The following is a 14265-nucleotide window of genomic DNA, read 5'->3' as shown; positions in this document are numbered from 1 at the left end:
CAGAGAAAGATGGAAGGAGCCAGGGAGGGAGGTAGGGATAGAGAGAGAGGGAGAAGGAAGGGAGAGAAAGAAAGAGAGAATCTTTTCAGTATAGCTTCTAACAACTTTGGACATAAACCTATAGAATAATGTTACCTGGATAATTAAGAGTAAGTGTTTTTTTTTCTATGTTCACTGTCGGTGTTACCAGACACAATCTAGGCTCTCTTTTCTGAGTAATACTCGCCCCTGTTGACCCAATAATCATCCATTGTCTATCATAGGAGAGGCCAGTTGCTTCAATGGGCCATGACTTAACTTCTTGATAAGAGCATGATTTTACTGGATATAAGCGAATTTTTTCCAACTTTATATTCTTTCCCGACTGTATGGTCTGATGAACTTGAAGCTCTCCAGATTTCAAATTTCTATCTAAAAATAAAATACAGTTATAAATGAATGTTAATATATATAATATTTGCCATTAACTGAAAATACCTCATTCGAAGGAAAGCAATTTATTATTTCAAAGTAGATGATTATTGTAGTTTAAGTTTTTGAACTATTGTAATTTTTAAATTTTCTGGAATAGTCTTGATTGACAAATCCTATTCAACACAAGACGAATAAATAACGTGAATACAAAATTTTGTTTATTTAAGTGTAGTAGCGCCACTTGTAATTATTTTAAATCTTGAATCATCGTGTTTCTTTCTTCTTTTTTGAAGCTACAATACTGATGAAAAAATATTGAAGTTTACTCACTCTAAAATATATATATATATATATATATATATATATATATATATATATATATATATATATATATATATATATATATATATATATATATATATATATATATATATATATATATATATATGTAAGACACTCGCAGTAGTCGGCCACCTGCCTATTCTTGGACATAATCTTTTATATTATTTTAATCACTATCTACAATGAGCAGTTTGTATGTCCGAGTTTAGGCAGAATTGTCACTTGCTAGTAAATTCAAAAATAGGAGGCGCTGTACAAGTGAAACTATTTGAATTAGTAACCTACTTGTTCAGAAATTCTTCAGAAACTTTTTGATACAAAAATTAAGTTTCTAGGTGGTATAATACAGTAATTAGAGTAGTTTAAATGTCAAAAAGCTTTCAAAGTGATTGAAGTGTCTGACTACTGGGTGTCTTACCCTATATATATATATATATATATATATATATATATATATATATATATATATATATATATATATATATATATATATATATATATATATATATATATATATATATATATATATATATATATATATATATATATATATATATATATATATATATATATATATATATATATATATATATATATATATATATATATATATATATATATATATATATATATATATATATATATATATATATATATATATATATATATATATATTTGTCGGAAATGAATTTTATCCCCACCCCTATACCAATTCAGGGTATATATTTGCACATTAGGGGGTGGGGGTAAAGTTTAAAATTACCTCCCATTTATATCAGAAATAAAATTTGCACCCCCCCCCCTCTGATGTGCAAATATATAGGCCAACCCTGAATTGGTATATATATAGGGGTGGGGGTAAAATTCATTTCCGACAAAAATGATTATTATATTTGGAAAGAACATAAAAAAAGGCATCGAGGGTATATTGACTTTATTCGTAAGTCAAAAATATGATTTGGTAAAAATTTACCTATATATATATATATATATATATATATATATATATATATATATATATATATATATATATATATATATATATATATATATATATATATATATATATATATATAAAACATATATAAATGACATGTAATTTAAATATCACTAAATTATAATCTAATTATTATATAGTTAAAAATATATAATTAAACCAAATTTAATATAGTAAAAATATATAAAATACATAAAAAGGGACATATTATATAATTAAATGTATAAAAACTGATTTAATTAATATTGTATTAAAATTAAAATAATATAAATAAACTAGATATATTTTAGATTCATAAATCTGTGAACCACAAAAATATGATCATACATGATTAAGTGGGCCCTCCTAGTATGTTAAGAACTTACAGAGAAGATTTGGAAACATACTATTTTTTAAGCAACTTCCAGGCCATGGAATGGCCTATGTCATAAGGCACATCTAGAGGGAAGGCTTAAACATTATCCTTGCCAAATTCTCGATATGCTTACGATCGACTTATAATTTCGAATATTTTAAACGCTACCAATCTATTTTTGTAGCTAATACCTTCTTGTTAATAATCAACCTGTTGAAATAGCTTTTAAAATATCGGTTAATTAACATTAATCTTACCCCGTAAATGTTTAATTACATAATGCAAATTCTAAATTTTAATTGGCGTTTTAATTTTGAAGGAAAAATTCAAACTTCTAAAACCGATTCCCAGATGATTAAAATGTTAAAACTCGTTATTTTTTGCCATTAAAAACAACCAGTTCGGCAAAATTCCTGTCAGGTGACCATTTGTCTGATGTACGAATGCACCATTTCTATGGTTACTATGGTCACTAGGTTGCCATTTGTCTGGTGTACGAATGCACCATTTCTATGGTTACTATGATGACTAGGTGACCATTTTTTTATGTAAAAATGCACCATTTGTATGGTTACTATGGTCACTAGGTGATTTCGACGGTACATTTGCCACGTCATCCTTTTTTTTCTTTTTTTTGAAAAAAATAAGCCTGAAGATGGCATAGCATAGGCCCCTTTTAAATTATTTCTTGCAAAAAGACCATATCCAGGGAGAGAGGGTCACTGGGATTGAGACCCCCCCCCCTTTTTGAAAAAACGTAAAAACGTAAGAAAATGCATATACAAAAATTTTGATGCGTTTTTAAAAACATTTCCTGTGACTTAGAACCCTTTGTCCGAGAGGACGAGGGTTCGAATCCCAGTGTACCCAATTATTTGGTTACACTAGGAGGTGAATGGAGCTCGTCCGGAATGATGCAGACCATGTCTGCTGACCACGTACCTCTGGATACGGGGTTTCCCCTAACTAAACGCTCCGATCAGGGTGGCCTCAACCTCATGAGGTGGGTGGAGCCCTCCCCAGGATTCTCAGTATCCAGGTAAATCCTGGCTTTAATCAGAATCCAGGCCTAGGGTCGGTTGGCCTTGCAACCCTCCACCCGAAACCCATTGCAACGAATAGCTTAGCAACTGCCTCGGATGACCAATCTTCTTTTCTTCCATCCCCACCCTTGCTTACCCCAGGACTGAGAAATGACCGGCGTTTGAATCTTATTGACAAAGGTGGCCTCCATATTGCCACTTGGAATGTACTGACATTGAATTGTCCCGGAGCTAAGACGCTTCTGGCGATGGAACTGAAGCGATTCCGCATCTCTATTGCTGGAATAACAGAAACCCACCTAGTCGGGAATGGAAATGATCCCATAGGTGAAGGATACCACCTTTTCTGGTCTGGCCAGACAACCACCAGAAAAAATGGAGTCGGACTAGTTCATGATGACAAATCCAAGAAGTGTCTATTGTCATTCACTCCCGTCTCGGATAGAATCGCTAATGCTCGACTCAATCACAAGCAAGGAAAAATGACGGTCCTTGTTTGTTATGCCCCGACAAACAAAGCTGACACCGAAACAAAGGACACTTTCTACTCTGCCCTGACGAATGAATTGTCTAAGATATCCCGGCACGATATTGTCATTCTCCTGGGTGACCTTAATGCAATTGTGAGCGACAACCACGACTTATGGCGACAAGTCATTGGACCAGTTACTCTGGATTCCCTAAATGACAATGGTCTAAGGCTTCTTCAACTCTGCAGCATGCACAACTTTGTGATTACGAATACCATGTTTGCAAGGAAGTACATTCACAAATATACATGGTACAGCAATGACGGCCATACCAAAAAAATGATCGACTACATCATCGAGTCACAGAGATGGAGGTCTTCGATCGGTAACTGCAGGACGTATAGGGGAGCTGAGACTGGCAACACTGACCATCGCCTCATCATCACTAACATGCGACTAAGGCTCAAAGTCCATCGCTCAGAACCAAGACCAGCCAAGATCGATGTCTCTCGCCTCTGCGATCAGAAGATACGGTCGAAATATGCCATTGATGTCTCGAACCGCTTCGACGCACTCCTGCCATTTGAACGCTGAGAAAACGCATGGCTCTCGTTCAAAAAGAATTTCCTGGAATCAGCCACAGCAAATGTTGGTCGGAAAAGGCGTGCTAATAAAGCGTGGATTCAGTCGGATACGCTTGACGTCATAGAGCAGACGTTACGCTTGACGTTACTCGGTGACATGCCAATCTATAGAAGCATTAATGGTGTCTACAACAAACTGATACAGCGAGACAAAAAGCTGTTTGTAGAAATAAAGACACATGAGCAAGGTGGTGTAGCCAAGAAAGGTGACGTTGGCAGTCTCTACAAGCATCTCCGTAATCTAACAGGAGACATAGCCCCCATGTGTTGTCTCTGTGGATGGTCAGCCGCTCAGTGACGAAGCTGCCCAGGTCAATCGATGGAAAGACCATTTCTCGGGCCTCCTCAACGCCGAAGCCGTAACGCAGATTGACCAGGAACTCATCAGCCTAGCCACCAGCACCCAGGAACTGCTGACAAGTGACACAGAAACTCCTTTCACGTCATCAGAAATCTACACAGCAGTAAAACGTTTGAAGAACAACAAAGCGGCAGGCGTATGTGGAATATCTGCTGACCTCCTGAAGCATACCGGACCGGCGATGCTACTTTGGCTCCATATGCTCTTTTCTGTGGTTTGGCGCACAGAATGGATCCCGAAGGACTGACGAGCAGGTATAATCCTGCCCTTATGGAAGAGAAAGGGGAGCAAGAGCATCGGTTCGAACTACAGAGGCATAACGCTACTTTCAGTACCTGGAAAGCTCTCTGCTATAACCCTGCTGGATAGATGCAGGAGCATTCTTAGAAGAAAGATAATAGTCCAGGAGGCGGGGCTTATGTCCGAGAGATCCACTGTCGAATGAATCTTTAGCATCTACCAGTTAATTGAGAAGACAAAGAAATTCAGGAGGAAAGCATATGTTGCCTTTTTAGACTTCAAGGCTGCGCTTGACTCGGGGGATCATAACTCGCTCTGGCTGATACTTCGATCAGCTGGCCTACCGGATAAATACTGCAAGTTGTTTGAAAAGCTTTACGAAGAGACCGTGGGTTGCGTCCAAGTCAACGGCAAACGGAGCACGACATTCGGCATCAAAACCGGTGTACGACAAGGGTGTGCTGCCACCCCGGAACTGTTCAATTGCGTGATAGACCATGTCATGACACGAACAACAAATCGCCTGCCCTTTGGTCGGCAGTTTGGAGATCGCGTTCTGACGGACGCTGACTTCGCAGATGATCTTGGTCTCGTTGCTGACTCGATCGACCAGTTGACTGACGCTCTGAAAGTCCTACAGGAAGAGGCAGCAAAATTGGGGCTGAAAATAAACTGGCTTAAGACGAAGATAATGGCAATTGAGCCCCCAAGCCCAGTCTCGCCCCCTGAGAACATAACTGTTTGCGGAGCTCCAGTTGAAGTTGTAAAGATCTTCACTTATCTTGGCTCCGTGCTGTCTAATGAAGGCTCTATAGAGGAAGAGGTGTGCAGCCGAGTTTCAAAAGCCTCGTCTATGTTCAGAAGACTCAACAATCTCTGGAGAATGCCTCATATATCTAGGCGCACTAATATGCGAATTTATAATGCATCCGTAGGCTCGGTCCTCCTCTATGCAGCGGAAACCTGGCCTCTCAAATCAACAATCCTCAGCATGATAGACGTCTGCCAGACAAAACAGCTCCGTCGGATTCAGGGACTTCGATGGAACGATTTTGTAAGCAACGCAAGGTTGCTCGTACTCACCTTCCATGTACCATTCTCCTTCCAAATAGCGCAACATACTCTCAGATAGTTTAGACTCCTCCTAAGTTTGCCAACGACAACCGCAGCCCAAATAGTCAACAATTTTGACACTAAAGCTAATGGATAGCCTCACCCGACGGGCAGACCTCAGACAAGGCGGAAGGAGAGCCTCAACAAATTCCTTGAGATAGTTAATATCGCTGTCGAAGAGGCCCCACTAATAGCAGTAGACCGGTCAGCCTGGAGGAGCAGAGTTGCGACGCTCTCTACGCCACCCTCAACGTGGCAGGAGCCTTAAGTCAAGTAAGTCAAAGTCAATTATTTGGTTTGGGACGGGGGTCAATGGTGTGACTCTATAAGCTCAGCTAGAGTCGACCCAGCTTTAAATGGGTACCTGGAAAAATCTGGGGAAGGTAAACAGGAAGGGTGTACAAAAGCACAGGATGGTTAGCCCCCAGCCCCCCATTGCCCTTCCTGGCTGCAGGGCCAAAAAACAGAGATCAGCACCACCGGTAGGGGCTGTACAGTCCAATGCCGTATTCTTTACCTTTTTCTACCCACCCCCTTCTCTGAAAAAAATCCGAACATATATTTTGTATACGCCCTTGCATGCAAATCATATCGTGAAGCCTGAGTTTCCATAGCTAAGGTGAACTTAAAAGATATTTTCATTATAAATAGAATATTTAAAGGTGTTTTCACAGGATCTGGGAAAAAATGTGTCATCAGTTATACTGATCAGCAAATGTCTTTCCGTATATTGCTAGAGTTGTCAACAAAGATTGCTGATGGAAAGTAACAACTAAAGGGCTTCGTCCATTTTATTGTTCAAGCATATGTAAACAGGAAACACTGAATCAAAAAACCTCAGTTCAATTCAAACTACCTCATCCCTTTTTTTTTTGGGGGGGGGGGCTGAAGCAATTGAAAACTTTGGTGATTCAGAATGTCTAGCTTCTATAACAGCGACATAAGCTTCAACAGTCTAATAGCAACAACAACCGTCAGCAGTAGAAACTAGCCGGGGACCACCATCGCTCACTGCTCACCATCAAGTGTTGACCAGGGGGTTCCTCAAGGGTCAATTTTAGGGCCGGTACTGTTTTTAATTTACATAAATGACCTAATTTTTGCAGTTAGAACTAAAAATCCTCTTTATTGCTGTCGTCTATGTCATCCAACAGTCTCCCTACCCATATTTATAGTTTGCATACCTCGGATTCTCTTGTTACTTTTGCCAATGATACCACCCTTATTACTTCTGGGAGAACAGAGGATGAAGTTCGTACAAAGTTAGTGGACCTCATTGAGAGAGTTTTAATTTGGTTTGATGCTAACTTTCTTGCCTTAAATGTTTCTAAAACTAGTTTTTTAGTTTTTTCTCGTATATCCCAGGCTTGCCCTCAATTATCTGAAATTCATATATCCAAAAGCTTTATTAGTAGACCAAAGGATGGCCATGTTCGCTTCCTAGGTATCCTCCTAGATGAAAATTTATCTTTCAAACACCATATTGATTTGATTAAAATGAAGGTATGCAGAAACCTCGGTATTCTAAGAAAACTAAAGCATATCTTTCCAGGACCAATTCTAAGAATCCTTTTTCATAGCTGAATTCATTCTTATGTTTCCTATTGTTCAGTCATATGGATGTCTAATTTCCCTTCTTTTCTCAAACCGCTTTCGAATATTTGTGATAAAGCTATAAATCTTATCCAGGATGTAAATCGTTCGGCAACTAAACCGTTACTTGATATTAAAAAACTTTATATTCTTTCCTGTGCGTCTTTCGCTTTTCTTCAGCTACATGGTGATATTCCTAGGTCCCTTAGGTTTACGTCTTCTTTTGTATCTGATGGGTCAAATTATCAACTCCGTAGTTCTCTAAATATCCAAATTCCCCATACACCAACAATAAGATCCGATTTTAATCCTCTTGTTGCGTGTCATTTGACATGGAACACCCTTCCCGACTCGGCTCGAGAATGCCACTCGTTTGGCACCTTCAAAAGACTAGTAAAAAAATATTTGTTTTCATGTGATTAATTTTCTTTAGTTTTTCCTGCTGCCAATAGTTTTTTTTTTTTTTTATAGATGTTGTGATTCACTGTTGTTTTATAAATCTTTTTTTGTGAACCGTCCTTTTTTTTTTTTTTTTTTTTTTTTTTTTATGAAGCAAATGCTTCAAATGTTAAAATTTAAAATGATTATGTTTATATTTTTAAATATTAATTTTATGTCTATATTGTCTAAATCTTAAGCATTTGAATGTTTAATGTTTATTTGATATTTTCATAATCCCCCTCCTACAGGCCATGGAGCCTTTGTGGGGATTTGTAGATTGTTATGTAATTATTTTACTGATATATGGAAAATAAACCTATCTATCTATCTATCTATCTATCTATTTAGGCAACTAACACAATCATCTAGAACGTCAAGCCGCCTTGCCTACTTCCACCTCTGTGCTGGTAGGCATGTGAATGTGATATTTTAGGCTGCAAAGAAAAGATTGCCGCAATAGGAGAGGTACTATTATTAGCCCTGCAGCACCAATTATAAGGGCGTGGACCAAAAAAATTCACGGGAATCAAGATGGATTAGGTATCAAATTCTACTTCCACCCTTTCTCAAATTCATTCCATATTTATCTGAAGGCTCAATCAGAGTTACGATTTTTGCACATTAAAATATACTCTTTGGGGCATCTGCCACCCTCTCGCGAAAATAAATACCAACCATAATAGCTGATGCGCACTTAGACATAGCTGTATATAATTGAGCAAACCAATTTAGCTAAATGCAGCTTTAAAATAAATGTCAGAAACACTTTTCTGCATTAACAAGGGATATATCATCCCGCAGCACCAATATTCAGGCCTAAATTCCTGCCCTCCCTCCCCAAAACCCGTTTCTATGTTAAGGCTCACGAAGAATTAGAAAATGTAGGTATTAAAATGTTTTATTTTAGGCCCCCCTCCCGCCTGCACAATAGCCCACTGCCCCTCCTACATAATAGTTGACGCGCAATTATACACCACTAAGCATAATTTTATGGAAATAATTTCATAGTTAAATACAGCATTAAAATAAATGTAAATATTACCAATTATTGTGCATGCTGACTTTCCGGGGATAAATGCGCCACCGTACAGCATTATTTCCTCTGAAAGTGCTAAGATCAATATATAGTTTTTTGATACTTTTAAATTGATCCCCTATCTAAAGATTTTCGCTGAATAACAACTTGGCCCTCTGTAGGGCAAAATCGTAGTTTGGTGCCACAAAATTGAAGAATATGCCAATTTCTCATGGCACAATCTGTTTGATTTGGCAAAAAGAGCATCATAACTCTTAAGTTATGTTTGAATCAACCTATCTCCTGATCTTCTAGGACTTTCGATATGGACAAAAAAATGAAAAGACAAGGAGCACATCCATGGCTTTCCTCTGGGAAAAAAAATACTAAATTACATATTTTCGTAAAGAAAGGCTTGAAACCTCTACAGTGAGGTTTTCTGATATTACCTGCATATTTTCGAGAATACATTCTCTAATCGGATGATTTTGTTAAGAATATTTGACATTTCGGGGGTGGTTTCTCTTTTAAAAAAATAAATCAGACAAATCTTCCCAGTCTCGTAGCTTTTGGTGGATAACATCAAACTTACTGAATTTTTATATTCGTAATCAGCATTAAAACTTAATTTTTTGATGGATTAATTATTATAAAATTGTTTTTTTTACAGTTTCGGTTACTATTAGCCCGAGTTAACCCTCACTTAAAGTTCGTTACCAAGAACTGTGAATATTTTTTCTTGTGTAACAAATATTCTATAGTTCAGTGGCTGAAATATATGGAACACAGACCCGGTGCACCTAATTGAGGCCAAAAAATATGTACACAATGTCTTCTGGTTTTATACAATAGCTGTTCTTATTGCATTAACACAGAGTCAAGGTCACGGAGTCAAAGATCCGTGGGTTTTAATCGCAACATTTGAAAAGAGGGGTTTCACCAACTTCCCAAACGATGCTGTGGGCAAGGCCGGATCCATGGAGGGGAATTACCGGGTTTGAACCCTTTGAAGATAGCAGGTATTGCGACTAGCAATATTTTGATGCGGGCGCCAGAAACTGTTGACGAGGCCCAGCCAAAGGATTCTCATTCTTCGAGTCGGAAGGATTTGCCTCGTGCCTGTTTGACCACCAGTTCCAAGAGCATCCAAATGCAGCTTCATCTACTGTATTAATTACTACTACTACTACTAACAACTAACCGCAGCATCAAGCCGCCTGAGACCAACACAGATACGCACGCTTCTCATCCCTCCCAATCTATTCAAAGCCTCCCTCTTTTCACCCTCCCAGGAAGTTCCCATTTCCTTTAAATCTTTCTTTATGACATCCTCCAACCCCAACCGCGGACGACCTCTTTTTCGTTTAGCCCTAGAGGGTTGACTGAAAAGACACAAGATTAAACAGCTTCAGAGTAGCCTATAAGAAACAATTTGAATTATATAAAATGTCTTTGAAAAGTAGAACTTTCTGTCAAATTCTTCTTGCATAAATTAATTTTAGTAGCATTTATGAGCTTAATAAAGCATAGATATTTTTGACCATATGAAAAAAGAAAAAGAGCAATATTTTCAATATTTAGGAAAATAAAAAAATAACCTTTAAACGTGCAAGTCAAAAGCTTTAAGAGCTTTTCCACTTCTTCATAAGTATTATTTGGCCCAAATGAAAGTCTTATGGCTCCTGTTGGCTTTCCTTCAACTAAGTCATTGTTATCTCCACACACATGGCCAGCCTAAAAGGCGTCATATAAAATTATTTAACCAAGTATTCAATTAAACACCTCGCTTTTTTCGCTAAAGTCTGAATTCTGTCCCAATTCTGAGTAATATTTTTCTATATTTTTTCAAAATTTCACCAAGTGTAAAATTTCTTCTGAAAATTTTACCCCCTGGAAACCATCTTCTCCATTGAAAATTCTCCCAGCAGATAATTCGTCCTCCCAAAATAATACTTTGTGCCCACATCACTCTTTTCTTAGGCAGCGCAATAGCGCTGCCTATGATAAGTTCCATAGATTTGAATATCTAAATCTTTCTCTTTACACTAAAGTCTGAATTCTGTCCCAATTCTGAGTAATACTTTTCAATATTTTTTCAAAATTTCACCAAGTATAAAATTTCTTCTGAAAATTTTACCCCCAGGAAAAACCATCCTCTCCATTGAAAATTCTCCCAGCAGATAATTCGTCCTCCCAAAATAATACTTTAAGAACGACTCATGAAACACTATGTTTGTTTAATTAGAACAATAAGAGCTTTTTTTAAAGTTCTAAAAAAATTTAGCGTAAAGAGCGAGGTTTTGAGGAGGATTAATCCCTCTCGTATACATAATAATTTCTGTTCGTTTTAAGTTTTAATGTTGCTCCTTACTTTGAGGTGAAAAAACATGTTTTTTTAAATTTAATTTACAAAAGAGCTTCAATATAACTAAAAGCCTTTTTTCTATAAAAAAGCCTACTTCACTCTCTTTTTGCAGCCTCCCTTCTCTTGTTCCTTTTTGCAGTTTGGACCCTCTGCCCTTGCAAGTGGCCCATTCCAAATTGTTATTTATCCCTGTTAGCAGCCATAGTTAGCAACTCATGAATGCCTTCTGTTCATTATGACTTGCTTTATATATAGAGATACCCAATACAATATTCCATATATAATTGGAAACGAAGATTGATATGCAAAGAAACACAAATAATTTTTTCGATGAGCTCTCAGCTAGTAGCAATACCACTTCATGTGGGCTTTATTTGCCTTCCTCCGCTCCCTTTGTTCGCTACAGTCGCCGATTATGGCCAACGGTCCTTAAATATCTCTAGTTCCACTCTGGAAGAGATTAGCCCTTGGACATTTGCAAATACTCCTCACCTGTATTTGGTGCCACTTGGGGCTTGGGCTCTTTATAAACAAGACCTCACAGAGTTTTTACGGGCATTAATTACCTTCTCTGTTCACTAAGCATGGTAGCTTTGGTTTTTAGCCCTTGCAATGATACTTGCTTCATTGTGTCTTCCTTATATACATAGAGGAAATATTGTATACAACTGAAATAAAATATAACTTTAAGAAAGCAATAAATTTTAAATTACAGCAGTATACATCTAAGACACTATATTCGCAAACTATAAAAATGTGTATTATTTATGAAGCTTTCTTGTTTTTGATAAAATTTTAGGCATTTTCCGTGAAGATCCAAAAACCAAGTAAAACTTCACGGATTTCTTTTTCAGAAAACTACACTCTGAGTGGACTTGAGTGACAGCCGAAGGCCTAAGGTACTACCAATAGTTAGCGGACAGATGTAAGAAAAATCTCAGGAGGCCAAATTCTCGAGTGCCATCTGAGGGCACCAAAGGCCTTTTGAGGGGGCCAAAGACCCAAAATACCAGCCGTAGTGAGCAAATGAGTACAAGGCAGAGAATCTGTCATGCTAGTACATATATAAAGACAAAAACAACAATTATGTCTATCAGACCTCACCTGTTCTTTTTGTATCACTTGCTAGAGCCAATTATTTGGAGGCTATCTATAATTCTAGATTTTTGGATTTTTATCTATCTTTATGCAGTAAAGAAATATAAATGATCTTGCAAAATCTCTATTTTTCTTTCTTTCTTTCTCTCTCTCCCTCTCTCTCTCTCTCTTTCTGTCTTTATTTTTCTCCCTCTCTCTCCTGTTTTCTTTCTTTTCTATCTATCTATCTTTCTTTCAATCTCTCTCTCTTTCTCCCTCCCTCTCTCTCTCTCTCGCCCTCTCTCTCTCTCTCTCTCTCTCTCTCTCTCTCTCTCTCTCTCTCTCTCTCTCTCTCTCTCTCTCTCTCTCTCTCTCTCTCTCTCTCTCTCTCTCTCTCTCTCTCTCTCTCTCTCTCTCTCTCTCTCTCTCTCTCTCTCAGACAATTTTGTCTATCAGAGCTTACCTTGAAGTGATCCAGAAGATCTTGCTTTGTTAACTTCAAAAACGTCTGACAAGCTCCTGGATTACAAAAGCATCCAGTCCTAACACAAAAATTGTTCGCTGTAACAACATTGTCTACCTGAAATATACATAAAGCAACTGAACAAGCAACGCATAACATCATTCATGTCCATATGTAACAAACTCAACAAAATACTATATACTATCATGAGTAACTACTGACTGTAGCAGATTTCCATCCATGAAGTCTACCACAGATATTCCTGCGCAGTAGCGTACTTTCATCAGAATCCGGGGGGGGGGGCAAGGTTGGAGCAAATTTTTTTAATATAAGGAAAAATGACAGCGAAAACTGAAAAGTGAGCCATCTAGTACCACAAAGGTCAGAATATGCTAAAAAAAAAACTAACCCGCTTCTGTGGATGCTTGAATTATGCATGCTTATCTTGGTTTTAACAAGAATTTTGAAGAAATTGAATTTCTGCTGGGAGGGGGGGGGACTGGGGGACAAATCAAGGTCTGGGAGGGGCAGTTGCCCCCTACCCCATAGCCAATTACGCTCCTGTTCCTGCGCTGTCAATTCTTAGAAAAATTATAATTATATCGAGTCCTTCCAAGCTGTCTCTCCCTACTTATATTTTGGTAGTCAATGCTAGTGTCTTCCTATAACAATATTTTCAAAAAACCCAATATACCCTATTAAGGTATCCACAAAAAAAACATAATCTTACAACATAATCTAGTGCCCCCACCCCCTATAGTACAGTCATGAAATTGTTACTGTAATTCTATTACTGCTTATGTATGTATATATCATATTAGGTATTTGTGAAGAAATCCTTTTTAATAAGATCCCCCTAGTGGCTTACACCCTCAATCTGAAAATTTCCGCTCTAGGTGTAACCAAGTGGGGGGGGGGGGGAGTATGAAATATGCGTAACATATTATTACCAGAAATATATAGGCATAGATTTATATCTCTATATACATTACTTCACGAGCAAATAATTCAGCTAAGGATAATTGATAATTCATTTGTCATTAGAAAAAGGGGAAATACTAAAAATATTTTTCGATTAATTTAAAATAGCAATTTTGCATATTTTCATACTTGGTATGTTTGAAGTCATTAGTATTGACTCCGTATAATTAATAAAAGTTAATGGAGAGCAATCTATTAACTTGAGTCAAGAATAAGAAATCTACCGTTTTTTACATATCTGATAGATTTGTACTATTTATGATAAATTTAAATATTTGTATGCTGACAGCTAAGAAGCATAATCAACTTAGCCCACTTTTTACTGTTTTAAGAATCAAAGTGTCGAAGTTC

The 14265-nt window shown here is 37.3% G+C and overlaps 1 protein-coding gene across 1 annotated transcript in view; it reads right to left on the bottom strand.

The window, feature by feature from the left end:
* The window catches only part of mal (molybdenum cofactor sulfurase), a 133377-nt gene that overhangs the window by 44719 nt on the left and 74393 nt on the right, over positions 1 to 14265 (bottom strand). The window contains exons 7-9 of the mRNA XM_089101088.1: positions 12934 to 13050; positions 10627 to 10762; positions 136 to 411 (exon numbers count right to left, since the gene is read on the bottom strand). Of these exons, the coding sequence (XP_088957214.1) occupies positions 136 to 411; positions 10627 to 10762; positions 12934 to 13050 (529 nt within the window). The remainder of the gene's footprint in view (positions 1 to 135; positions 412 to 10626; positions 10763 to 12933; positions 13051 to 14265) is intronic.

This window comes from Artemia sp. Qi Xiang Cuo, chromosome 15 (genome assembly GCF_049724085.1).
Source record: "Artemia sp. Qi Xiang Cuo chromosome 15, ASM4972408v1, whole genome shotgun sequence".
In the NCBI taxonomy this organism is placed as follows: Eukaryota; Metazoa; Arthropoda; class Branchiopoda; order Anostraca; family Artemiidae; genus Artemia; species Artemia sp. Qi Xiang Cuo.
Note: the sequence above shows the minus strand (reverse complement) of the source record. Positions and strands in the feature narration are given on the sequence as shown.